The sequence below is a fragment of the Apium graveolens genome, chromosome 1 (assembly GCF_009905375.1).
Source record: "Apium graveolens cultivar Ventura chromosome 1, ASM990537v1, whole genome shotgun sequence".
Classification (NCBI taxonomy): Eukaryota; Viridiplantae; Streptophyta; class Magnoliopsida; order Apiales; family Apiaceae; genus Apium; species Apium graveolens.
In genome coordinates, this window is record NC_133647.1 from 194,261,050 (window position 1) to 194,288,687 (window position 27,638).

Consider the following 27,638-nt stretch of genomic DNA (forward strand, 5'->3'; position numbering starts at 1 on the left):
AACATCTAGTTAGACAAATGATTACTTAAATAACAGGCATTTATAATTATTCAAAAATTAAAATTATGTAATAAATAAATTGCAATAATCTATATATGGTATTCATATTATCACTGACAAACAATCTATATCTAGTTTTTACGCAACTGAGTATCAATCATGGTTGTAACATAAAAATAAATTATATATTATAAAGACTTATTATTGATATTCATGATTTTTTTAAGGATTCGAAGGAAAAATTATAATTATATCGTTATTTAAACCGTTTTTAAGTTCCTTTCATTACTACTCTAATATTTATTCATATAATAATTTGATAACATTGTATACTATTCTTCTAAAATTAAATATTTTTCAATTTGATAAAGTTTTATAAATATAAGTTGAACTGGTTAATTCATTCAAATTATTGAACAATATATATTTTTTCTTTAAATAGTATAAAATACATTGAATCAAAATATACAATATAGTATAGATATAGCTTTTATTTGAATAATTCAAAATATAAAAATAATTCAAAATATTTGTATAATATTATCTTGATCAATGAATATTATTTATCTTGAAGAATTCTTTTTAAAAATCTAGTTTTTTTAAAGTGAAAAATAAAAAATAAATCGATTTAATATATCATCGTAGTTTTAAAAAATCTCATGAGATCTCATATCAAATTTTGAATATTTTTAAAATCGGGACAAGTCCCAAAAATAATAATGCGCTAACAGTGAAGTTAGTAATTTTAATATAAATAATCAATTGACTTGATCTTATAAACACCTCAAACACATTAATTTATATTAATATAAGATATTAAAAAATTCATATTATTGGTAATATATTCTCGCCGAACTTGTAATTTAAATTTACTAAACGTAGAATGTGACGATGTTTTTCGGCCGGGTCATGTAGTCAAATTTCGAGTTTTTTTTGAAGAATGGGCCAAGTTCTAATTGCAAATTGGAATAAAATAAAATGTTTTGACTCATTATAATTCGAATTCATCTAAATATGTAATACCATTATAGATTATTTATATATAAGCGATTCTATTTTCAATATTTTCTTTAAAAAATATACATGTACATTTTAATTACTTTTATAATAATAAAATATGTTAAAAATATATGAGATACATTTTCAAACTAAAAAAAGATTAATAAATAAGATAATAATTCATTTATGTACTATGTCTAATTTTGTATCCGAAATTAATTCTTTAAAATTAATTATACAAATATTAAAGTAACTATCTTTTTTTTGCGGAATTCAACTAACTATCTTTAAAGTTAAATAAAATATTTATTTAGCACACTTGCATATTATGTGTATGATAAAAAACACATGTGACATTATGGTGTAGTGGTATGAGGTTGTATAGGTGAATGAAATATCTCGAGTTCGATTCCCATGTAACACATTTTTTATATAAAAATTAAAAATAAGGGTAATTTAGTCTTTTTAATGAGACTTTTTAATCTCACTAATTATCCCATTGTTCTCCTATTATATATAGAAGAATGTGTATGATAATGTGACATTAGGTGTAGTGATATGAGGTTGTATAAGTGAATAGAATATCTCGAGTTCGATTCCACGCAGCACACCTTTTATATAAAAATTAAAAACAGGGGTAATTTAGTCTTTTCAATGAGACTTTTTAATCTCACTAATTAATTATCCCCTTACTCTCCTATTATATCCGGAAGAGATTAAAAACATATTAGATATATAAATTTAAAACTTTTTAAAAATATTATTTTAAAATAGGGGGTTTAAAACACACACAATTGTGCACAAAAGTACAAACTTAAAAAAGGGCATGGATAATAATTTAAGCAAGTTACCTTTAATTTTATAGTATTTTAGAAAGTTACATTTTTTTACAATAATTTTAGAAAGTTACATGCTAATTCACAATAAAATAATTTTACACCTTATCTCACATCTTAACTTTTTTTAGTCATACATACAATAAATACAATATTAAAAATAAAATTATATTTTTCAAAAAAACCCAAATATTGAAAATGAAATAATAAAAAAAGAGATGCATACATTTACAAACCTATACATCCACACAACACAAGAACAGCTCCACTATACCACATCATCACTCAAGATTGATGGGGTTTTTTTGATTGTTAGAAAAAAATCTTTAAAGGGATTATACATAAAATACATTCAAAATAGATACATTAATAATATGCAGAAAAAGAGGTGGAGAAAATTGGGATTATTAAGAAAGTTGTTGAGTTTTGCAATATGTGTGATCTCTCTGGTTGCTTTGTTATCTGCCCATGTTCATGTTTTTCCTCAGTCTCAAGTTCCAACCTTGTTTGAGTTTTACAATGTGAGTGTCTTCTCCTTTTTGCAATATTTTAAAGTTGGGTTTTTTTTACAATCTTGAATTTTCAAGATTTTGTTTTTTTGGTTTTTTTTATGCTGGATTGATGTTTAGATCTATGATTTTGTGTTAATTAGACAAACCCATGATTGTCTTGTGCCTGATTTGGTTTCTTGATGTGTTTAAATTTTAAAGTTTTGATTTTTAGGGTTTTCGAAAGTTAAGAATGATGTTGGCCTTTTTTGTGTTAGAGAAATGCTATTTTCGAATGAATGAGATGGACCCTCGGGAATACATATGAATTTCATGAATAAAAATACTTCATGTGTCATTTGGGAACATTTTCGGGATATGTAGCATTGCCCTTTGTGTTATAGGGTTATTTCGTTTTATTATTGTTTTTGAAGAAAGGGGGTAGTTTGAAATGTAGTTTGGAATATAAAACTGAAAGCTTTTTTATTATCTTGTAGCAACATGATATTGAGTACCAAAGGCTAAGCAAAGAGCGATGGACTAGGAGCTTTGCGCCATCATATTCGTTGGAAGCCCCTTTACCTAGGATTAAGAAAAAGGTTTTGTGTTTCTGTTGTTGGTGTTGCTTTTACCTAATTCTGTAAATAAACTGGTATTGTTTAATGAGATTTGTCATGTTATGGTTTAAGTCTAGTAGATGTAGGTATGCACATTATATACGAAGTAGTCATGCATCTTCCATGTTTTCACTCCCTTAGACTTGACAGTTGGATGGTGCAAATGGATCATTGGGTGCTGGAAAGCTGTGGAAACCACCTTCAAATCGAGACTTTGTGCCATGTGTCAACCCGAGTTCATCCTATACCTGTAAGAGTGTTTTTTATTGCTTCAACTTTTCCGTAATGTTCCTCCACTGATGTAGTGATTACTATGATGGCTTCAGTTTATGGAGAGCCTCGAGGCTATCTGCTTGTACATACAAATGGTGGGCTCAACCAGATGCGCGCTGGGGTGTGTACATTCTCTCTTTATCTAATCATGTAAAAATTAAAGCAGTTACTGTCTCTTATCTGTTTACCGGGGAGCGAATTGTAATTGGAAATTTAATAATCCCCATTATTTTTTGGATTGCTTATCAGTGGTGGGAAGAGAGGTTTTTAGGATTCTTCTGGCATCCTGTCCCGAATTCATATTTTTCCATAATATAAAATCCTGAAAGTCAGTGTGGGTTATTACTTATCAAAATAATCATCGAACTAGTAGATTTATTAACACATTGTTAAAAAACTTGTAAAACTGAATGCGTTCTTATGAACCAAAGATGTTATTTAGATATGAATAGAAATTAGGATTGCTCTCTCTGTTATAAGATTTGAAGAGAACAAGAACTTAAGAAGTTTAAATTACTGTTTAGGACATAAATGGTTAACTTAAGATCTTAATTGTTTTAAAATTGAAGTACATCGTATCCATCTTCGTACTGATGAGTGGTGACACACTTATATTACATGTGTTATATTACTGTAAGGTTTTAGTGTATTCTGTATAAAATAAGCAGAAGAATTCTTAATTAGTGATATATATTAAGCTGGACTGCACTAGAAAATTTTATCTTATAAACGTCTTAAATTTGTTTCTATGAAATCTCAGCTGTGCACATAAAGCATGTTTAATCCCATCCATAAGTTAGTTTTTACATTTCCTAATCCCCTTTGGATCGAATGTGAATCATTAATGGGTGATGAGATGCATTTGCCTTTATATGTGAATTCAGTTTCAATGATGGGTGATGCTACTGATTGCTGTGTTTGTTTGGACATCATATTGACTTCCTTTTTTCCTGATGTGTTGGATTATCTGTACTGCACCACGTGGAGACACTAGTTATATTTATTGCGAGTTCGGTAGATTATCAATTTAAATCCCCTCCTATCATTCATGTTAAAACTTCTATAAAATAAATTCACAAACTTGATGGCACATCTTTCTTTGATAGATAGTTAAACCCTAGTCAACTTATTAGTTCTTAGCACAGTTATGCAACTATATAAACTAAGGAGTGGTCTCATATTGACTTGCAGATATGTGATATGGTCGCAGTTGCTCGTATCATAAATGCGACCCTTGTAATTCCTGAACTTGATAAACGTTCATTTTGGCATGACACCAGGTACCGTTTGCTTTGTTTATTCTTGCAATTTGTATCCATTACATGTATTATGCTAGATCTATTCCTGGTAAAAATATCTCCTTCGCCTACATGTGTACTGAAATTGTTTTCATTATATGTATGATCTCCAGCAACTTTTCTGATGTATTTGATGAAGACTACTTCATCAATACTTTAGCTAACGATGTTACAATTATTAAAAAGCTTCCTAAAGAGTTATCAAATGCTACTAGAGCAGTCAAGCACTTCAGAAGTTGGTCTGGTGTCGATTATTATCAGCAAGAGATAGCTAGCATGTGGGAAGAATATAAGGTATGTTTCCTAAATTGTTGGGTTGTTCGTGTGTGGCAGGGTTTTAGTGCTACTATATAAGTGTGCTATAGATCCTACTTCTAGGGTTGAGATATGCCTAATAGTACCCAACATACTGAGCCAAATGAGGGCCACCTTGACAGAAATGCATTGTTTCATTTTCTTTATTCATAATAAAATTAAAGGTTTCTGGTTGCAACTTATTGAGATGATACTATTCTGTTAGGTTATTCGAGCAGCTAAATCTGATTCTCGACTCGCAAATAATAATCTTCCTCCAGATATTCAGAAGCTCCGTTGCCGTGCTTGTTATGGATCCCTACGCTTTGCACCCCACATAGAATCCATGGGAAAAGTAAAATCTCTAATTCTCATGAACTTACAAAGGAAAGTAATTGCAGTTATTAAGTATTATTCTTTCAATTTTCAGCTATTGGTTGATCGTATGAGATCATATGGTCCTTACATTGCTCTACATTTACGTTATGAAAAAGACATGCTTGCTTTTAGTGGATGCACTCATAGTCTATCCCCAGAAGAAGCTGAAGAATTACGCATGATAAGGTACAAATATGTTTATTATTTTTCTAGAGCATGCTTGATGTTTTATGGTACCAACATTTACCAACAGCGCTCTGTTACTTGTATTGCTGCATATGACATTTTATAGTTTGTCCATTCTGTACATATAGGGAAAACACGGCATACTGGAAAGTGAAAGATATTGACGCCACTGAGAGAAGAGCCAAAGGTTTTTGTCCGTTAACTCCCAAGGAAGTCGGAATGTTCCTTACATCTCTTGGATTTCCATCACATACCCCTATATATATAGCTTCTGGGGAAATATATGGGGGTGATACCCGTATGGCTGATCTACAATCACGCTATCCAATTCTAATGAACAAGGTATTTGAGTTTGATTATTGACAATATCTTGTAACATGTTAGTTCGGTTCACAGTTATCTTCAATTAGTTTCTTGTGCACTTTGGTGATAAGTGTGATTTTTGTATTCTTTGTTTTCTAACTTTTTCCAAGTAAAAGGGAAGGGTAGTGACTAGTGAAGGTACTGAGCCTTTTCCCCTAGGCTATGCCTGAATCCTCCATATTCTTTCTCCTTGCTGTCAAAAGCTTTTTTTGTAGAGTTGTTGATTAGTCTCAATAGTTATGTATGAATCCCTAATGTTCTCTCTCATGTCGTGCACCTTGCTAATTGGTGAAGAAGGCCAAATTTGTTTACCTTGTAATTTTTTGGGCAAGTTAATGTCAAATTGTGACATTTATGTCCCGCAGCCCAGCACCCAAATTAATTAAGTTTTTTTGTAACCATTATGAAGGAAAAATTAGCGACAGCTGCCGAGCTTGAACCTTTCAATAATCATGCATCTCAAATGGCGTCACTGGATTACATTGTAGCTGTCGAGAGTGATGTTTTTATACCTTCATACTCTGGAAACATGGCAATGGCAGTTGAGGGTCATCGTCGCTTCCTGGGACACAGGAAAACTATTTCTCCAGACAGGCAAGATATTTTTATCCTAAAAGAATAATATGTTATTGAAACTTTCTGTATGAATATCATGCTTATGAATCACTTTTCCACATCAGGAGACTGCTTGTTCGTCTTTTTGACAAAGTTGAGCAGGGAACTATGAAAGAAGGCAGAAATCTGTTTGAACGTGTCATTGAGGCACACAAAAGAAGGTACATTTATAGATTTTTTTGGACATGGGCTGCATCTACTGTAACTTTCATTATGATTATATGGATTTGAATATAATAATATCTGTCACTTGTTAGAGGAATAATAATATGCTGCTCGGCCTTCGGTATCTAATGTTATTACGAGTTAGTGTTTGACCGTATTGCTTTTGCGATGTCCATTTAAGGATCTTTGTGCTGCCTATTGGCCATGTTATGCTGTCGCATAATAAGGTGTATTATTGATGCTGGCTGTATTTGGATAACCAAGTTCATGCACTTTTTTTGTTACTGTTGTGTTGATTGCTATTTTCCTTAGTCAATTAGTTCTTCTTTGACATTCAAGTGCTGAGATTATTTGAAATGATTGTTGGATTCTCTAATGTAGTAATGGTTTTTCATGGTGGATAACTAAGAATGACTTGCTTTTTTTCTGATCTTTATTCAGACGGTCATTATATTTAGTATTGAGTGCCTGAAATTATAGTGTTAAAGATTACTTCTTTTTTGTTCTGTACTTTTTCTTCTTGTGGCCTGGCCTGGTCACCTATCCGGAACATTTTTTGTTTCAAGAAGTCCTAGCATCTAATCTGGAAACAGAAAAGGTTTGTTGGTAAAGCAACAGAACTATGGACTACATCCATTCTCATTACATAAACATATCGTTCTTGTAATTCTTTCATTTTTTTAATTTTCTTGATGACCCTGGTCTAAATGGAATGGAAAAGAAAGGAGACCATGATTTTTACCATAATCCTTTGTTATATGATTTCAATGGTTTAGGTCATAGCATCAACGAAATGCACAAGCATGCTTATTTCGAAGCACTGCATGCTTATTTCGTAGCACAGCCATGCTTATTGTTCAGGATTTTACCTGAAGTTGGGTATCTCAAGAAGAGCATGCATGATTATTTTTTATATTTCTCCGGTGCATAACAATGTTTAGCTGTATTAATTCGTTGGATACTTGGGATATACATAAATAATTACATGATGCTTTTTGCACCAAATCTATTTACCCGTCGTCTTGGGCTGTGCAGGCAGGGATCTCCTAGGAAAAGAAAAGGTCCACTTTCGGGAACAAAGGGCACAGATAGATTTCGTTCAGAAGAGCCATTCTATGTGAACCCTTTACCAGATTGTTTATGTCACAAGGATAATAGTTCTCTCTTTTATTAGGTAGATCATGGGGTAACAAAACTGATCCCTCTGGGTTCACCTGGGGAAAAAGGACTCTCTGGAGGCACATCAGTGAGCTGCCGTGGGTTTATTAAATTATTGAAGTCCAAGAAGCTGCTGCTCACATATCAGTGTTGTATCCTGCTGAATACATCACAACTATACATGTAGATATGTAGAAAGATGGACACAGACCAAAGAGCTAGACGATGGCTGTCATTCTAAAAAAGTTTTGCCACGATTTAGATCATTCTTATCTAACCTTTGCGGATAGGGCTTATATAGGCAGGGAAATAGTGTATAATAGCTTAGAAGAGTAGTTTTGCTGCGCAGATGTAGGATCATTGCTTCAATTTTTGGAACTTCGATTTACAATAATTATAGAAGAAATTTATTTGTTTTTAGATATGGTTGTCTTAGTTCTGATTCTTTCTTTTGCTGATTCTTTATGCATGGGTACTGCAAGTCTGTAACTACTGAAATGTAATCTATTCACATTTCAGCATAGCAGGTCCTCCTATTACTGAAATTGATAGGAGAAAAACAGAGCCCTAAATATTATCTTTATTGATTAATAATTTTTCATGGTCCAAAAGACATCAAATTAAACAAATTTATTTTTGTGAAAATCAAATTCAGTCTTTCAAAAGGAAAAAAGCAAAAAACTGTGAATAGAAAATCCACAGGAAGGGTCTATAGTTGACACCTATGCATACAAAATCTTAACAAAGCAAGAAAAATAAGATAGGAGGATAACACACTTGCTCACAATCCACACATACTTCAAAGTGAAACCCCACAATCCCCTGTTTCTCCACCTGCAAGAAGCTCTTGGCAATGGGGCTTGTCTCATTCCTCTCTACTCTCCCTCTGATTCCAGTTGTTCCTTCCCCTTCACCCAGTGCTGCTATGATCTCCCCTGTTTCACCTGTAAGTATTTTTCCTCAATTTTTTTTCCCTGACCAAGTTCATGTGCATGTTTACTTTTTCGAACACATTCTTGAAATGCATGGATTATATGTGTATATTTGAATATCATAATCTAAGTTCATTACATGTTTTGGATCAAGAAATCAGAAATGTATGTGGTATTTCTTACTAAAAGTTTATTTTATGGAGTATAAACAGGGTACTATTCGTTGTAAAATTCAAGAAAATGTTGCCATTGAGGAGCATGGCTTCCGCAGACGTGACGTTATTCAGTCCCTTGGGGTTGCCATTGGAATGGTAAGATAATTTCTTTCATTTTATATTTTTATGCACATTTTTTCCCTGTAGTAATTACTATATTTCTTGTTTTTCTTTTCAATTTCCAAGGAATACTCACTATTTTTTGCTAATTGAACACACCTTACCTTGCTACCCACTTAGTTTGTCGAGGATTGAATCTTCAACCTCTTGGAAAGGGGGTGGGAGCGATACAGCTAGAACAAGAGCCCTTTAGACTTTAGTGCATGCTCAGTTACTTGTTAAGTTAGGATGCTGACCTAACTATTTAACTTTGGCATAGTTAAGATTATCATAGCAGATTAGAGCTTTTAAGTTAAGCTAGAACATTAGAATATGACGTGATAGTGGAATGTCATATATTTTTTTTGGCTGATCATTGTAGGAATTATTGACAAGCTCAAGCTCATTCGTTGAAGCAGCTAATGCTGCTGATCTGATACAACGTGGACAGCGCTCAGATTTTCAATGTAAATCCTCTATAATGTGAAAAATGTTATAGTCATCACTTAATCTTGTGCTTATGTCTCTATTACTCAGTTACTTCTTATCTTTTATTGGCAGCAAAAATCAAGACAACTCTTTATACATCTATAAAGGTATTTATTCATGTTCATATCTTGTATCAAGTTTACCCCATTTCTTTCATGCAATTGCATGATTTAATATCATTCATTTCTATTGCAGGCAAATCCCGATATTGTTCCCTCCATATTAACTTTGGCACTTAATGATATTATGACCTTCGACAAGGTTGAAATAAATTGTTGCTCATTCAATTCCCAGGTTATTTATGAAAAAAGAAATTTGAAGCAATTTTATTTAAGTTTGTAGGCTACAAAAACTGGGGGTCCGAATGGATCAATACGCTTCAGGTACTTCACATGTACCCTAAAATCTTCATATTCCTATGTCTTCTGTTCATTATGTACACTCTTTACACATTCGTTCCACCTTTACCGCCAGTTTTTGTCTTTCTGCTCGTTCCTCGCAAAGTCACAGTAACCTTTATTGTCTTTTACATATTTTCTTGTCGTATGAAGCTCAGAAATTGACAGACCAGAAAATAAGGGTCTTTCCGGGGCTTTAAATTTATTGGAAGAAGCAAAGAAGGAAATTGATTCATACTCAAAGGGTGGACCTATCTCATATTCAGATCTCATTCAACTTGGAGGTTAGGCACCACTATCTATCTAGTTTACATTTTTTTTATTACAGTAACTGCCAAACAGCCACTTATTTTGGAACACCTTTTTTTTAATTTCTTTTTTGATTTTGATAATTTTTTGGGAACACAATTCAATCATAAAAGGCCATTACTTAAGAATTGGAAGGATTAAGTTACTAGACTATGGCTCTGAACAATAGATTCTTTCTCAAATGGTACATTTGTGGAGTTAGTTAGAGTTAGCTAGGACTGCTAGCCTTTAGAAGGCTGTCCTCAAATAAAATCAACATATGTTTCAGATTACCGCCGTTAAGTATGAAGCACTTCGCTGAAGGTAAAATGCTGTTGCTGCTCAAATACTCAACAAAGATTTAACATAATTAGCATATATTCATCACTAATCTTTTGATGTTCCTGAAGTCATTCTGACTTCCAATTTCTTAATGAGCTTGATACCTATCCTTTGGGTTCAAGTTGTTTAGTCTTTCTGTCCTGTGTTTTCTACCAATGTGAAAGGTTCCCTCTCTTGAAGTTGTAGCATGGGATTGGAATGTGTGTTTTAAATCACTTAACTTTCGATGTTTCCTGAAGTCATTCTGACTTCTAAGTACTTAATGAGCTTGATACGTAACCTTTGGGATCAAGTTGTTTAGTCTTTCTGTCCTGTGTTTTCTACCTATGTGAAAGGTTCCCTCTTTAAAGTTGTAGCATGGGATTGCAATGTGCGTTTTAACTCACTTAAAAGTTAAAATTAGTTTCTCCCTATTTAGCAAAAGAAAAAATTTATTTTCACCTATAATTTCTGTCTTTATTCTTGACCGAGCATGATTTTCTGTTTGGGCATTTAAGCAGGTGTACATAAAATCTTAATATTCTCATTAACCTTTGAGTTTTACAAGAATACCTATTCAACCCCCTCCTCCCTGAAAAGAAGAAGAAGATAATTTTCGCTTTATAGGCCTCACGCTCCGAAAAACAAAAGAACAAATCTTGATCGCAATTAATAATATCTGTGTCATTATGCAGCACAAAGTGCCATGAAATCTACCTTTCTGGCTTCTGCTATAAGAAAATGTGGTGGGAATGAAGAAAAAGGGAACATATTATACAGTGCATATGGTTCAAGTGGCCAGGTTAGTCCTATCTAGACATCCATCTAACTTCATTTACGGCATAAAGTTTAGGCTTTTTCAACGTCTCAATCTCGTTCGCCTATTAATGCACTCTTTCAAGTTTGCTTCATTAACTTCCGATTTGAGTTGCAACAAGAATAGTTCTCAATTATCACTGTCATCAATTTTTTATCATTCTTCTAAAGATAGACAAACTTCCATAGAATTTAATAAATGCTTGCTTTAGTCGCATGTTTCCCACTTACAGCCATCAAGAATAGAAATCTGTAGGAAGGGTCTATTACAGTTAACTGGATCTTCATCTTGTTGGTGCAAAGTTATTAAGAATGCGTATATTAGAAGTTCTTGTTTACAGTTAGGCAATGGAGCAACTAGGTTTGATGAAATTTTCATATATCATTATCAATTATCAACCAAGGGTTCAAGACTTTCATTTCTCCAGACCCCGAGGGGGACATAGCGGATATGTTTAGTTTTGTTTAACCAAACTTTTGAAGTCTTTACTGAGCTAGTATTTTGCTGATTAATCTGGTCATAATGCAACTCTCGCTCTAATTTTTATCAAAAAATTGGTTTACAGATTAGTTGTTCGATACTGGTTCACCAATACGAACATGTTAAAACTTGTCATACCTCTCGACTCAAACAGCACAAGTGCCTATCCATCTACTAAGTCAGGAAATATTAACCTAATAAAACTGAATGAATTCTTTGGATAATTTCATATGCATATGCACAATCTGGAAAATCAACATGCACAACTGGTGTATCAATCACCCAATTATTGGGGAATATATAAAACTATTCTAAATTGTAAATTTCTGATGCTTGCAACTGTAATTTTGTGACACAGTTTTTTGTTAAACTTATATGTTCTTGACATTCTAAAACATTGTTACTCTGCATTTAAAGCTTACAGTTGTTTCTTCCGCCTTCAGTGGGGACTTTTTGATAGAAATTTTGGAAGGTTGGATACCCAAGAGCCAGATCCTGAAGGGAGAGTTCCCCTGTGGGACAAAGCAAGTGTTCAAGAAATGAAAGACAAATTCTCTGCCCTCGGCTTTACTCCCCGTCAGGTACTTCCATTACCTGAGCAGATTCAAAAATTAACAAGGAAATTCTTCCACTGCAGCATTCCATTATCGCCCCGGGTTCTATAAGGCATATATCAGATGTTTCGATTAAAGTAGATTATCATCATTTGGGCTGTTATTTTCCCGATTAGGAATAAGTTAGATTAAGATAACTATATGCTGTTACAACAAGATAAGTGTCTCTTTACTGTCAATTTTTCATGTCAATTTTTCATCTCTGTAGACAACTGTCACAGAACTGTGAACCTGAAATCGAAAGTCATTACATCTGAAAGTATGAGAACACAGCATATTGCAATCAGTTGAAAGCTCTATTTCATAAATAAGTTAAAAATTGTAAATTTATTATGTACTAACTATTCAACCAATTTAAGTCTGTCATTCAGCATTTTTTATCCAACTCCTTTTGTGCAGCTAGCGGTGATGTCTGCATTTTTAGGACCTGATCAAACAGCAACTGAGGCATTACTAGCCACCGATCCAGATGTTTTTCCGTGGGTGCAAAAATATCAACGTAGCAGGGACACAGTATCTGAGACGGACTATCAGGTATATAGAACTCAGTCCCTTCTCAACTGACAAAAATAATTATTATGAGGAGAATAATCTTTGGATTCCTGATACGAGAATGTATTGCAACGGATATGGTTCGAACTAGTTAATAAATGAACCACCTGCTTGGAGAAACTCCAACAGCATCGTTGAGAAAATTTCAGACTTCAAACATAAAAAAAGGGGCCTCAATAAAGTTTACGGAGTATAATCATTCAATTACTATCTTTTGTCAGTTCACATTATCGAGTTGTATTACCTAGATGAATCCATTTAAATTTGAAAGTAAATTTGTTAATATTTGAGTTTTAAAAGCAAAAATGAGTCAATTTTTGTGTCAGAGTATGCATTAGGCTCTTAGCATGTTGCCAACTCTTCTTACATTCTTGTTTCTCAGGTTGATTTGATCACTACTCTTACAAAAATGAGTTGCTTGGGCCAACAAATCAACTTTGAAGCATACACATATCCTGTCAAGAAAGTTGACTTCACCAAACTCAAACTGTGAAAACAACACAGCAGCTACTAAGTTATGCAGATTATCAGAGTTCCGCGCATAGAAATACAGAGTTCATTCCCAGGATAAGAAGCTTACAAGTTAATGTAATAGACACATGTATCATTATACCCCAAAACCCGAGTTTTGAGTCTTATATCGCATCGATGGAACTGAGTGAAGTACATTTTTTGTATTACCAGACAAGTACAGGTGATATCTTTCTTCTTCTCCAGTTGAGTTGTCTCAGTTTCGTAAGCCTGTTGTTTATTTTCAATTTTTTTAGAATTTGAACATTTACAGCATGATACTTTCTGTCTGGGTGGAAGATGATTATTTATCTTGTTCAGCATTTGTAATCGGAAGATTAGAGATGTTCACTTGTAAGATAAATGTGAAAAATTTCAACATGTTCAGTGCTCATGTATGATGATTTTCCTAGTATAAGGAGCTTTAACAGCTACAGCCTACAAAGATATAAGAAAATAACCGAAATGAGAAAGAAATAAGGGAATTTGCCAAATATATTAACTTTTGGAAATTTATTTGCAATTTTGCTGCATTACTTAAAATCTTGCCAATTTACTATTTTTTTAAACATGAAAATAATTAAATTGCAAAAATACCATTTTCATCTTCGCACTCCTTTTTTTAACTTCTCTACCCTCTCTCTCACTCTTCTCTCAATACCTCTCTCTCCTCCTCATTACACAACCTCATCCTCCACAATTTCATAAATAACCACCTCCTCCACTCATCCGCCTCCGTAACCACCATCACCACCCTCTCTTCTTCCACCATAACCACCACTACCGCCTCCATATCCACCGACACCGCCTTCGCAACGACCTCCGTATCCACCTCCACCGCCTTCACGATGGGCTCCTCCATATCCACCGCCACCTCAATAACCTACGCCGCCTTCACGACGTCCACCGCCGCCGCCTCCACCGCTTCTGCGTGACTGAGCTTCGTTGACGGTGATGTTACGACCGTCTAGCTCCTGGCCGTTCATTCCTTCAATCGCATCACGCATCGACTTCTCGTTCTTAAATGTAACGAATCCAAAGCCTTTTGATCTCCCTGTTTCACGATCGTTGATGATCTGCACATTAATCATCATTAACCACTTAGGTGGGGTTGTTTTCAGTTGATTTCATGCAGTACCGGCCCTTGGGTAAGGCGACCAAGGCGGCCGCCTAGGGAACCATCGCGCGCACAGGGCACCAAAATATTTCAATAACATATGTATATAGGTGTATTTATTTTTTATATTATTTATTTTATTTATTTATTATATTTTAAAATACAAATTTTAATTAGAATAAATTAACATATATGTGATTGGGGGACATATTAAAATTTTAAAATATATTATTATCTTTGTGATAACTTTATTTTAAAATTAAAATATAATTTACTTTAATTTACTTTAAAAATATAATTAATAAATTTATTTAGTTGAAAATGAAATTGAGAGTTTTGAGTTTCTATTTTCTATGTGCATCTGGTTTAACTTGTTAAATATCATTAATGCAAGATATTGATATTGATATTGCATTGTCAAGATTGGAAGAACTTATGAATTTCTTTAATGAGTTTAGAAAAACTGGTTATGACTCTTGTAAGAAGGAGACAAAAGATTTAGCTTTGGAGTTGGATGTGGAGCATGTGTTTCCTGAAAAGCGAAAAATTCGTAGGCTTGTTCATTTTGATGATCTTGGGGTTACTGCAGCTGATGATGATCAGAACTTGAGTGCTGAATAAAAATTCAGAAGGTATTATTTCTTGTATATTGTTGATCAAGGTGTTTTTCAACTCAAAGAACGGTTTAAACAGTTTCAAGATTATAAGGAAAAATTTGGGTTTTTATTTAACCTGAAGAAGCATTTATCTGGTGATGATGAGGGGTTAAAATCTTGTTGCATGAAGCTTGAGGGATTTCTTAGACATGATATGCGATATGATATTGTTGGCGCAGAGTTGTTTAACGAGTTACTAGTGCTTCGAATGGTAATACCCGATGAGATAACAAAGCCAATAGATGTGCTTAATTATTTAAGTTCTAGTTCAAGACAAATAAATTACCAAATGCTTGGATAGCTTATAGAATCGTTGTGACCATTCATGTTACAGTGGTAGAGGCGGAAATGACATTTTCTAGATTGAAACTGATCAAATCTTATCTCCGTTCTTCGATGTCTCAAGATAGACTTAATGGATTGGTTTTATTGTCTATTGAAAGTGAGCGGGCAAGTTCTCTAGATTATAGCAAAATCATAGAGAGATTCACATCTCAAAAGCCTAGAAAAAAATTTCAAAATCAATAAAGGTAAACTCATTTTTATAACTTTATTTTGACATTGTTGTGTACTAGTAATGATGACTGTTCTATATCCATGATACTACATCAGTGGCTTGCAGGAGATTATTGCAGGAGGTTGAAAACTTGGATATTTAGCGTACAAGAAATTCATTATATTCACTTGCTACTTTAGATTCAAGTAAGTTTTCTTTTATAGAATGAGTATATCTTATTGTAATTTTTTGGTTATGAATATGGAGCACCATTTTTGAATTCCGCCTAGGGCACCCAAATACATAGGGCCAACCCTGATTCCATGGTTGCTTTGTGGTATTAGTATTGGCCCCGTAGGGGCATTCATTTTTCGCCATTTGTAACCAGCTGAACAACTTATTTTGCAACTAAATGTAATTTTCAACATATTTTTTCATATTTGCATTTGTGGTTGCATATATGGTTGCTAACAGTTGCAGATATAGTTGCAAATGCAACCTCCGTATTTTTGCAAATATTTTTTGAAAGCTAGTATTTTTGCAATTTATTTTAAAAACTGACAATAATTTTACAAAAAGTTTATAAAATTTAGATATTTATGAGAAAAGCCCAAGAAATAAACGTGCTGAGAATAACCGAAACCTGATCCTTTACGGAAAAAAGACGTGATTTTAACGATGAGATAAAATTATTTGGGAGAATTTTGAGATAGTTGTTTTACGTATCTTTCATATTCTTTTAATTTTCACGTTCAAATATGTTCTGCAACGTATAATACTAATATCAAAGTGAAACTGAACTTTAACGAATTAAGATCCCCGGCTCATAATATAAGTTTTAGATAAAGTTTGACCTTGATATGGAACTGAAACTGAACTACAACGAATTAATACCCTTGCGCTTGAATCATAAATTTATAAGACGTATTTAGGGGGACTTATATGAATATAAAGTTTATTTTAATGATAAATTTAGTATTTTTTTAAAAAAGTCGTGTAATTACGTACGAACTCCTCATATATTTATATGTAAAAATCTTTATACTCATGTAACTTAGATTAGGGCTGAAAAAATTCGAAAAATCCGATATCGTATCCGAGAAAAAACGGTTATTATCCGTATTCGAAATAAAGCGGATATTATCCGTATCCGAATCTGGGATATTCGAATCTGAAATCAAATACATGTGCAATACTTATATTATATAAATATTTAATTTAAAATTTATTCTATTAGTTTATAGTGTGTGTACAGTGTTATAGAAATCGAAAATCGGACAAGATCGGTCACCGTACCTTACAAGGATTAATCGGTGAATCGGGCACCGATTAATCGGAAGGATTAATCGGATCAGAAATCGGATTAATTAAATATTAATTTATATTTATATATAATGAAAAAACGGAAATAACAGTCCATTCAATGGATAATTTTTTTTAATGTTAGAGCCTTGTACATGTAGAAAAATAAAATTATTCAGGCACATTTACGTCCAAAATACTTAAAAATTACAACTCAAGTTTTATATATTAACTTATTACAATATTCTAATTATAACAAAATATTATTATAATAACACCTAAACACTCATTTTGTTAACTGGGGTATGTTTTTGGGGATTCTCATCATCATCTTCACTTTTGTAAATAGTAGCTTCTCGCTGCAACTGAATGTCAACTTCTTCCATTGTTTCAAACCATCGAATCTCCGATAATATTTCAATTTCATCTATTTTACATATAGAATTTTCCGATTTTTGCTGCCTTTGACCCGATTTAGGACGATTTTGACTCGTTTCGCCCGAAAACCGTTTTTTTCCGGCGATTACTTGAAATCAGATCGGAAACCTACCGATCGCCGATTACTCGGCCGATTAATCGGAGTAATCGGCGATTTTTACAACACTATGTGTGTATATGCATTAAATAATATATTAATACGAATTTTACATTATTGTACACATACTTTATACATACATAAATATATCATTTGAGTTTAATCGTAAAAAAATCTTCTAAAATCATCATCAATACGGTAGCATCATCAAAAATATTCAAAAAATCTGATATCCGTCCGAAATATCCGCATTCGTATCCAAGAAAAAGCGGATAATATCATTATCCGAAATAAAACGGATTATATCTGTATTCGAATCCGACAATTACGGATGTGAATACGGATCCGAATTATCCGTTTGAAAATCCTAACTTAGATAGCTAGACGAATACGTGCTCAGAAATATCAAGACTTATCAAGATTGTAGTCCCTGTCAAATAAAGATGGTCTAGAAGTATGTTCTATCATCTGAATTAACTGATTATTCAAAATTTAGAAATTATGATACGGACTGATGATTCACTGGTATGAGTGTCATTTTTTGCAATGGAAATGTGCTTTGGATGGCCCCGTATATGGGGACAAAGTGAGCCTGACAAAACACTCAAATCGAAAAGACTGTAGACAAACTTTAAAGCACTGCATACATTTTACAAACTCCGATGTTACCATTTTGTGATGTTTCATATGATATTACAGCAGCAGATGAGTTTTCTGCAACATATCATCGTCCTTTCACTTTAAACGAAACATATTTGATCGGGGATCTTTATGTTTGATTAGTAATGTACGCAATCGAGACTGCTGAGTGTTATATTTACAAGTTTACTCGGTGTACTTGCATGAGATCCACTTCAAAACCAAAATTTACCCCTCTCCCCGAGTTTTACCCCTTCTTTCGAATTTTAAAAAGAGTGTAACGCGGGTGAAAAGTAAGTTAATTAATTTTTCCGAATTTTTATAAAGAACGAAACACAGGTGGTGATGAATATAAATTTTATATACTTTACTGCTAAAATAATTTATCTCCCGATCATTTACTTCCTTCTATAATAAAAATTCAGGAGAAAGATCTTGAAAAGCAAGGTCTTGAAAAGAAAGGAAAGCAAGTGAAACAGTTAATAAAATAATTTCGCTTGCATTTATAATTATACTTTCGAGTTTCTAAAATAATAAAAACAAAATGTTAATAAATACAAATTTAACAAACTTTCATTTTCAAAACTTTTATCTTAAAAATGAGATCAAAATAATTTATCTTTTTATCACTTACTTCCTTCCCTTTAAAAATCTCAAAACTAATGCCTTGAATATGTACACCCCTCTTTCCCAGCTATTACGATTTCACACCTCATATATGTGTTAAAAAATCAATCAAATATTAAATTAAACGAAACATAAGAAGTCGCATACCGCAATGACGAAGTGGTATTTGACGATGATTGAACTCTCGACATCCCATAAAAGAGGAAGGGAGAGGGAGATATGTAATTGAGCACAATTGGATAGTTTCAGTGGTAAGCAGCTTATCCTCAGTCGAACCCAGTCTGGCTGAGAGCCGAGAATTATTGAGAATAGATACTCATTTGTAAGGCTATAAACCATATTAGTCAAAAAAACAAAGGAGATATGTAATTTATAACCAGTTTTACTGTTGCTCACAGTGAGTAAAAGAAATAACGCAAACGCAGTAAAAGATAAAAAAGACAACCCGACAAAATAAAAGACGCACTGCCCTGCACTTCCAAAAAAGGTTACAATCACACCAAACTCCTTTCAAAAATAATAATCGGGTCAAAAGAAAATCTTTAATCCGTAGGATTAAGACCCCATTTATATCCTAATCATCATCTTAAACAAAATCTAGTTATTCTTTAACTTGCAATAAAAGAATCCAAGTAGCGAAAACGAGACAAAAACTCTGCTTTAATCCCTACTTAACATCCTAATCATGAAACAAAAAATAATTAACATGATTAAGCAATTACAAGAAGAAAGATACAACTGAGTGCAAAAAATAATAATATGATTAAGGGATTACAAGAAGAAAGAAACAATTGACTGCAACAGGTCCAAATAAGTCCAAACCATCCCAGCAATTAGTTCAGAACATAGCCCACAAACTAACTGTATAAATATAAATATTCAATCAAGAGGCAGAGAGATTCCACAAAACAAGTAGGTATGATCAGATAATTGTACAAACCAAAAAAATACCACAGATCATCAAAAAATACTACATCCTTCCCAATTTAAGTGTCTTGTTTGACTTTTGATAGTTAAATTGACTAAACTTTGACCGTTAATAAAAACTCATTATTTCACTATTTTGAAAAACAAAAAATACAGATTAAAGTAGAGTAAACATACTTTCCCCGAGTAAACGTACTTTCTATAATTTATAAATATTTTCAATAATATATTATGTGAAATTTCAGTTAAAGTTGGGTCAATTTGACCAAAAAGAATCAAACATGACACGAAAAATACTCCCTCTGTTTTGTTTTATATGTCATTTGACTTTCTTGCATACAATTCTAAGTCCTTTGACTGTATATATAAAATAATATTTTTAAAAAATTTCTTTTTTCTAAATTAAAATTTTAATTATATATTTATATTCACAAAAAAAAATTAAAAATTATTATTCCAACTATGTCGTCAAAACACTTTAAAATGTGTGCACAAAAATCAAACGTCATATAATAAAAAACAACATAAAACAACATAGGGAGTATATTGGAAAACAGGGGGTAAAAAAATTAGACAAGCATAAGACACTTCTATTTACAGGGAATGGGGTCTAACTTCTGACTTGCTTCATTGAGTATCAATGACATCTCTAAGTAGTCACAAATCTCAATCCACCTCAGGCCCTCAGCTTATTAGTTTGACAGTTTAGAGTAAACTAAACTGCAAATTCTGTGTGTTAAAATCGTATCAAAAACATCTCTACGTAGTCACAAATCTCAATCCCCCTCGGCCCTCGTAGCTTTTAGAGGATGCTATCTCCCTCGAGAAGAAAAATTTGGGCACAAAGGCGAGGTTGCCAGAGACCAAAGTTAATAGAAAAAATAAGCTCCCAAGTAAATATAGGAAGACAATGTAAGAAACTTGTCAACATCAGAGCTGTGCAGATAAGCAAGAACCTAGGCAACAACCATAAACATCTATACACTTGAATCCTAAAGAACTTGAAAATTCATAAAACTTCAACTTTTTAATAACATACAAGTTCTTCAAAAGAGAGCATACAATTTGAAGAACAACAAACACATTGCCCTAAGATACAAAGCAAAGAACAAATTAAAGATTAACACACACTTACCCTACTAGAAGCAGCAGGCGAACATATAATAAAGCAGTCAATTGTAGGCTTAATTATCAAATTCACAACACAGAATGGTAGGATTAAACACCAACTTACATACTCAGTACTTAAATTTCAATAACAAGTACCAAACAAGCCCATCCACAATTAGCAAAACATATCACAAATCACATTCGTCAATGAGCCGTCTCAAAATTGGTGTTTAGATATTATGCTTACTTACACATCACAAATCACATTTTGTCAATGAACCGTCTCAAATTGGTGTTCAGCTATTATGCTTACTTACATATCACAAATCACATTTCATCAATGAACAGTCTCAAATTGGTGTTCAGCTATTATGCTTACTTCCGCAAAATAAAGTGATTGATTTCAAATTCAACCAAATCAATTATAACACACTATATAGAACTTAAAACATCGAGAGCCCCAAAAAACACGAACGCTAAGTAAAAAAAATTCAATTGCATCCAACCGAAACACAAGTTTAAAACTATCATCCAACACTATCCAATGCTAAACCACATTCTAACCTTCTGTTCCCAAATTCAATTTTCGATATACAAAACACGAATCAAAAACTATAAATTCAGCAAATATCTTTAAAATCCCGAAAAATTTACAAAAAAATAAAACAAACATAATTCTATATCATTTCATAATCTCCTACCATCCTTACCTTCAAATCATCCAATTCTTCAAGTTCCTTTCCACAGCGGGCTCGACACGGAAGGCGAAAGCGGAAACCCTAACGATTTCGGAGACGGAATACACCCGTACGATGACGAAGGCATCGGGAACTGAACTGAAGACGACGGCGCTATATTCTCCGGCGGAGCAATATTTTCTGGCGGCGGCGGCGGAGCGAAATTACTCCACCGCGGCGACGGAAACGTGGAGTTCTGTATGTACCGCATGTACGCCGAGATCGGAGACTCCGCGGCGGCGTGAACCGAAGGAAAAGGCGGTAACGGCGATAACGGCTGCCGGAGAAAGCTATTCACCGGCGGATTTGCACAAATTTCCGGCAACGGCGGCGGCCGGATCTTCTGTAACCTCGAACTCGTCGGTTTCGGCTGTTGAATCGGCGGCGGAGTGTTGAACCGGTCCTGAACCGGCGCGAACCGGTCGTGAGCCGGTGAACCGGTCAGCTTCTGAACAACATCACGAAAATCGCTCTTATTAATATTATAAACCGGCGGTTGGTGTGGTGGCTGTTGGTGAAGACTCAACGGCTGAGATTGATTCGACAACGGCGGTGGCAAAATCAACGGCTGAGATTGATTCGAGTGACTAGACTGCGTTAAAACAGGCGGCGTTAACGAAAGATCACTGAGAATGGCAGGACTGTAATTATGATCAATACCAGGGGTTTTTTTGGGCTTGGAGATTTTGTGAGAGAGCTTGTTTACTTGTTTGAGGTACTCTTCTTTGTCTCTGTTCTTACCAGAAGTTGTAGTTGAAGTGGAATTAGAAGTAGAAGAAGATTCAGTTTGTGTAAGAGAAGTTTTTTCCATTTTGTTTTTGTGAGATATTTTGTGTGTGTATAAATGAGTCGGTGACTGTTGGAATACTTTTCTCTGGAAGAGAAGGGGATATGGATTGCTATGGCTATGTGTGATGAGTCAAATATATAGGTGTGTTTGTGTGGGTTTTTTCTTAAAAATAATAAAGAATTTTTTTTAATCTATCTATCTATACTATACTATTATAAACAGAACACTCTTTATTTGGTAATTGCTCGGTACAGTTGTTTGGTACGACAAATGCTCGGTACAGTTGTTTGGTATTTGCTCGGTACAGTTGTTTGGTACGACAAATAACAACCGTCAGATCTAAAGTCAGAAAAATGAGAACTATTGGATACAATAATAAAATATTATTATATTTAAACTTTTATATTCTTTATTTAAACAATATATTATATTATATTATTTATTTTCAGTCAAGTCTCAAATTATTATAAAACATATATTGTTATAATTTACTATATTCTTCAATTTATTTTTCAACTATTGAAAATTATATTATAAAATATATTATTAAAAACTATCGAATGTTAAAAACAATTCGTGCATCGCACGGGTTATAGGCTAGTAATTGATTATACACGCACACGCCGGAGTAGACTGCTAACCTCGCGTGAGGAATATAATAGTTCAACCAGCGCACCAACATCTTGTTGGCAAAATAAAGATTTTTTTGAAAATGGGTTTTTTTATTTTTTATTGTAAAAATACAATTTTTTAAAATTTTTTAATTTGTAAAAATATTCAATTTCTTTTAAAAAAATAGATTTTGCAACTCGTTACAACTAGATGCAAATTTAAATATAACTTGATGTAATCTTAATTGCAACTTAAAAAATATTAAGTATTTTTTTAGAGGATTTGCATATGTGGTTAATTTTGGTTATAAATTGTATTTTTGCAATTTTTTTAAAAAAATATAAAATTATAAATAAATTTATAAAAAGTGATATTTTTGATAATTTTTCAAAAAAATATTAAATATTAAAAGTAAAAGGAAATAGAGTGAGAAATGAGAGTATTGGGGGGTGTCCGTTTGTTTGACCGTTTTCAACGCAGTAACATCAGGTTAATTCCTATAAATGGGTAAAAAAGATGGTGTAATATGTATATAATTTACCTTGTAGGTCCTATAATTTAGCCATCTATTTTCTTGGAAATGATTTATTTTAGGGGTCGTTTAATTCATAAGTTGGTATGAGTTTGGTATCAGGAATCGGGTTAAGCAGGTATAGGGATTAGGAACGATTCCTGATATTATGTGTTTGGTTCGGTGCTGGAATTAGTCTGTTTAATTTTAAATATAATCGACATCTCAATTTTGAGTTTATAATTATATATGTAAGTACATATTGTACATTGAAATTAAGTTTTAACATAATTTACAAAAAAAAAATTTAATAAAAGGTATATGATTAGTAAAATTTAATTTAACCAACTAAATAATAATTTAATATTTTTTAATAAATTAAATTTTACTAATTGGCATTAAATAAAAAATATTATCATTTTATGGAAAATTAAATAATATATCAAATTTAAAATATGTTCATTAAAATTGTATTTAATTATAAAAATAAAGATGAATAATAAAAATGAATCTGATATCTCATACCCATTTTCCATATCCACATCCCCTTAAATATCAAATCTCATTCCTAGTGAGTTTAAGGTATGAGTTTCAACTAATAACAATTAGTTTCAACTGATAACAATTATGAACCAAACACTAGGTATGAGTTTGAAATAAAAAAACTCATACCTGATACCCAAATTTACTGAACCAAAACATGGGGTTAATTATTATTATTTTATTTAAATTTTTTTAACTCTTTAGATGCGCACTGGATAAACTCCGATTCGAACGTGTGACTAACCAACTAGTCAACTCATGTGGCAGGTTAATTATTTTATTTCGTTCTTAATTTTTTTAATTTAGAAATTTTTTTCTCAACACAAGTTTCCGCTAATAGATAATATCAATCATTGTTGAATATGGATCATCATCCTTACATTTTTTGCGTCAGGAGAAAAATCTTACATTTTGTATAAAATAATTTTTTTATTTATATATGCAATTATTTTTTGAGAAATGATATGTGCGCACACATTCTATTTATGAATGCACATTTTTTATTGAAATTGAGACAAAATTACGCTTATCATACATAAAAATATCTTGAATTTTTTTGAGAAGTATGTGCATGGACACTCAATTTTGATTTTGCAGTTTGTTTTGTTGTTTTAATTATTTTTAATTTTTTTAACTATATAATACGGGTGAATTTTTGTTAAAAATTTATTAATTTGACTACACAAAACGAAAACATGAATGCAAATATGAAATGCAGATAATATAATATAATATTATTACTTATAAAATAGGGACCATAAATATAATAATAATCCAATTTTATATTCTTTCTTTTAGACAAATAAATATTTTAATAAAAGGAGAAATTCCTGGGAATACAACTAGACCCATAAATGGACCCTCCCATGCATTAGATACTCTTTATAAACTGGTCTTGGACCAAGGCCCAACAGGCTAATTGCTGAGCTTCAATTTTAAAAACTAAAGGGTGTATTCAATTGGAATTTTGAAGGATTTTTATGGATTTTAAAAATTATGGGGTATTCAATTTGGATTTGAAATAATCCTTTAAAATCTGAAGGCATTCAACAAGGATTGTAAAAAGTCTTTTAAAATCTGAATGTATTCAATTTAGATATAAAAAAATCAGCCAAAATTTGGAGGTATTCAATTGGGATTTTAAAAAATCATTCAAAATCTGATGGTATTCAAAAGTCCATGGATTTTCTTTTATTTAAAAAAGTTGTGGATTTTGATGGATTTGCTAGTATATTTTTAATATCTTGAAAATCTTTTCAAAATACATAAAATTTTGATGGAATTCTAAAAAACTCCACAAAATCTGCAAGACTTACAAGATTTTGGATCAACTCCATCAAAATCCACGAAGAAAAAAATTCAACGAAAATCTTTTAAAATTCATAGATTATTAACAATTTTTTAAAATCTAAAATGAATACACTCCCTGAGACACAAAGTTTAAAACATGACTGGTCTAAGAATTAGATTGAAACAAGCAAGCAAACTACAAAGATTCCAATCAAACTTAAGGCTCATACTAGGCAAGTTAACATTTTGCACCTGTCAATCTCCAACAGGCTAATTGCTGGGCTTGGATTTAAAAAAAATGTTAAAAATAACAATTTTTGGTGCAAATGGCCGAAAATATTTATTGGAAGGCTGAAAATACTGTTTTGCATACGGATGTGTCATTTGGGTATCCTATTTTGTACTAAATAAGTATTTGTAAAATGGGTATTCAATTTTTTTTAAGATACGCATTGCGTATCTCAGTGATAATACACAAACTACAACTGTGTATTCTTAATAATTTTTTACATACATAATTCCCAAATATGTATTACACTTACCTAATTACAAAATATGTACCAGATTGATTGGGGATCGTATTCTATATCTGATAACCCGAAAGAGGGAAGACCCACATATATATAAATCATAAAACATAATTTTATAATTTCTCTACAATCCATAACAATTTACACATAACAGTTATTTCTATCATATTAATCGCATACCAAATAAGCAAAACCATTTAAACAATTCTAAAGTTGATGAATCAAGAGCAGCTCACCAGAGTCCCTGGTGAATGCTATGCCCTATTTCGACTTCCCCGTCATCTTGGGCTCTGCAACTTCAGCCGTCTCAACGGACTATCTACCGTTCCTTGCTTCTTCATCTTTATAATTATTATAATAGTAGATATTTATTAGGCACTTGATCTATATGAAATTCAGCTTAAATATATATATAAAGGCTTAAATCTCAAAGTAGTCACTAAATTCGTGGTCATATATAAAAAATACCACTCTAGTTATCGGGGACTCGATTGCACCACTCTAGTTGTGAGTAATGACAACCCCGTTAAATTTTAACTGTTGACCTAACGGAAGGCCATGTGGCATAGTTGGCTGTCCTGAAATGATTAAAAAATATATTATTTTGAAATAGACATCCAGCTAAGTTATGATATATATACACATTATTATACAGACATGTGTGTATATATCTGTAGTGCAGTTAAGTGAATGTGGGGGTGCAATCCTTTTCATGTTAGGCATTGTGCTAACATTTGTAATTATAAGTGAATGTGGGGTTGTTATGGAAAAGTTAAAAGCAATGGAAGAGACGTTGGTCAAGGGCAGGCAAATGCAAGATGATTGTTTTGCTTTTGTAAAGAAGCTTCGTGCTATTATTCACTCAACAGAAGAGCAGCTCCGAGTCCCCAAGAAGCAGACCTTGTTTTTGACACACCTAACTACAAAAACGCTTCCCAAAGGTCTTCATCGTCTCCTACTGCGCCTTACAACGGAGTACTTCACATTGAATACTTCTGAAAGACACTTCCCAAATTAGGAAAAACTAGAAGACCCCAAGCTATACCACTACGACTATTTTCAGACAATGTATAGGAAGCTCATTATTTGGAAGGGAACTAGGCGGTAAATGTGTTCTTGCAGAGTCGAGTATTGTGTATGTTCTGTTAGAATGAGGCTTAGTTTCTACCCTTAAAAGTTCGTGGAGGGAAAAGGAGGGTTATGAGGTTGACAACATTGCGATAGAAAACTCTTGGAGTAACCCAAACTTTGAACTGTCAATCCCCCCTAACAAGGTCATTGAAGAAGTAAATACTCTACACAAAAACCCATCCATCTTATTCGAATATTCAGTTGAGGATACTGAAGCCTCTAAGCCATTTGACCTTGAGTTTAGGTGGATAAATCATGTTGTTTGGTCATCTCCAAAGGCACCATTTTCTGCTAGCAGGTTTCTAACAGGAAGTGGGAATGAAAGGGGAGCTATAGCTATCTCCTTGGAATCTAGTAGACGGAAAGGTATTATCCAAACTGATGATGTAAATGAAGAAAGATGTGGGTTGCGGGTTGATATCTTTCAAGTTGTCCCATGGTATGTGAAGGTTTATTTTCATACTACACAACTATTTGTAGATGAACAAGCCCAGACTCTCGGAGAATTTGTTGAAAAGATGCGTGTTTCGCCGTCTGAAGACAAGGTGTCTCCTGGTGTCATGGAGATGGTCCTAAGATTACCTTGTGCTGTAAAGTCGAGAAATGCCACCTGAGCAGCCACCTGCTTGTCTTGTTCAGTTTGAGAAATGCCGCTAATATTTGCACATACATCATGGTATTCTCCTTTAATAATCGCATA

The 27,638-nt window shown here is 32.8% G+C and overlaps 3 protein-coding genes and 1 pseudogene across 5 annotated transcripts; 2 read left to right on the forward strand and 2 right to left on the reverse strand.

The window, feature by feature from the left end:
* Positions 1–2,072: 2,072 nt before the first annotated feature.
* On the forward strand, positions 2,073–8,092 carry LOC141674817 (O-fucosyltransferase 7). Of its 2 annotated transcripts, XM_074481523.1 has the most exons (12): positions 2,073–2,356; positions 2,821–2,922; positions 3,091–3,190; positions 3,267–3,334; positions 4,405–4,493; positions 4,625–4,805; positions 5,032–5,160; positions 5,236–5,369; positions 5,498–5,711; positions 6,142–6,326; positions 6,413–6,508; positions 7,548–8,092. In XM_074481523.1, exons 1-12 carry the CDS (start codon positions 2,210–2,212, stop codon positions 7,684–7,686), a joined length of 1,584 nt encoding a protein of 527 aa, XP_074337624.1. In that variant the 5' UTR covers positions 2,073–2,209; the 3' UTR covers positions 7,687–8,092. The 2 variants fall into 2 exon arrangements, with proteins under 2 accessions (XP_074337624.1, XP_074337629.1); XM_074481528.1 differs by lacking the exon at positions 2,821–2,922.
* A 317-nt stretch (positions 8,093–8,409) lies between these two features.
* Positions 8,410–13,766, forward strand: LOC141674830 (thylakoid lumenal 29 kDa protein, chloroplastic). Of its 2 annotated transcripts, XM_074481534.1 has the most exons (11): positions 8,411–8,616; positions 8,815–8,913; positions 9,299–9,383; positions 9,478–9,512; positions 9,601–9,666; positions 9,748–9,788; positions 9,957–10,087; positions 11,108–11,214; positions 12,153–12,290; positions 12,723–12,857; positions 13,258–13,766. In XM_074481534.1, exons 1-11 carry the CDS (start codon positions 8,524–8,526, stop codon positions 13,366–13,368), a joined length of 1,041 nt encoding a protein of 346 aa, XP_074337635.1. In that variant the 5' UTR covers positions 8,411–8,523; the 3' UTR covers positions 13,369–13,766. The 2 variants fall into 2 exon arrangements, with proteins under 2 accessions (XP_074337638.1, XP_074337635.1); XM_074481537.1 differs by lacking the exon at positions 9,601–9,666 and having other exon boundaries at positions 8,410–8,616.
* Positions 13,767–14,084: 318 nt separating this feature from the next.
* LOC141723571 (putative glycine-rich RNA-binding protein 1) lies at positions 14,085–14,577 on the reverse strand (annotated as a pseudogene).
* Positions 14,578–21,266: 6,689 nt separating this feature from the next.
* LOC141674838 (VQ motif-containing protein 9-like) lies at positions 21,267–22,426 on the reverse strand. The gene has a single exon (XM_074481544.1). The coding sequence runs from the start codon at positions 22,340–22,342 to the stop codon at positions 21,524–21,526; it is 819 nt and encodes a 272-aa protein (XP_074337645.1). The 5' UTR covers positions 22,343–22,426; the 3' UTR covers positions 21,267–21,523.
* Positions 22,427–27,638: the final 5,212 nt, after the last annotated feature.

What these genes read in the sequence shown, in the direction of transcription:
- LOC141674838 (XM_074481544.1), bottom strand. Translation starts at nt 22,342, where the DNA reads ATGGAAAAAACTTCTCTTACACAAACTGAATCTTCTTCTACTTCTAAT.
- LOC141674817 (XM_074481523.1), top strand. Translation starts at nt 2,210, where the DNA reads ATGCAGAAAAAGAGGTGGAGAAAATTGGGATTATTAAGAAAGTTGTTG. An exon ending in CCTTGTTTGAGTTTTACAAT is followed by an intron (nt 2,357 to 2,820) that starts GTGAGTGTCTTC and finishes ATTATCTTGTAG; the next exon opens with CAACATGATATTGAGTACCA. An exon ending in ATTGAGGCACACAAAAGAAG is followed by an intron (nt 6,509 to 7,547) that starts GTACATTTATAG and finishes TGGGCTGTGCAG; the next exon opens with GCAGGGATCTCCTAGGAAAA.
- LOC141674830 (XM_074481534.1), top strand. Translation starts at nt 8,524, where the DNA reads ATGGGGCTTGTCTCATTCCTCTCTACTCTCCCTCTGATTCCAGTTGTT. An exon ending in AATGGATCAATACGCTTCAG is followed by an intron (nt 9,789 to 9,956) that starts GTACTTCACATG and finishes TGTCGTATGAAG; the next exon opens with CTCAGAAATTGACAGACCAG. An exon ending in CATATGGTTCAAGTGGCCAG is followed by an intron (nt 11,215 to 12,152) that starts GTTAGTCCTATC and finishes TTCCGCCTTCAG; the next exon opens with TGGGGACTTTTTGATAGAAA.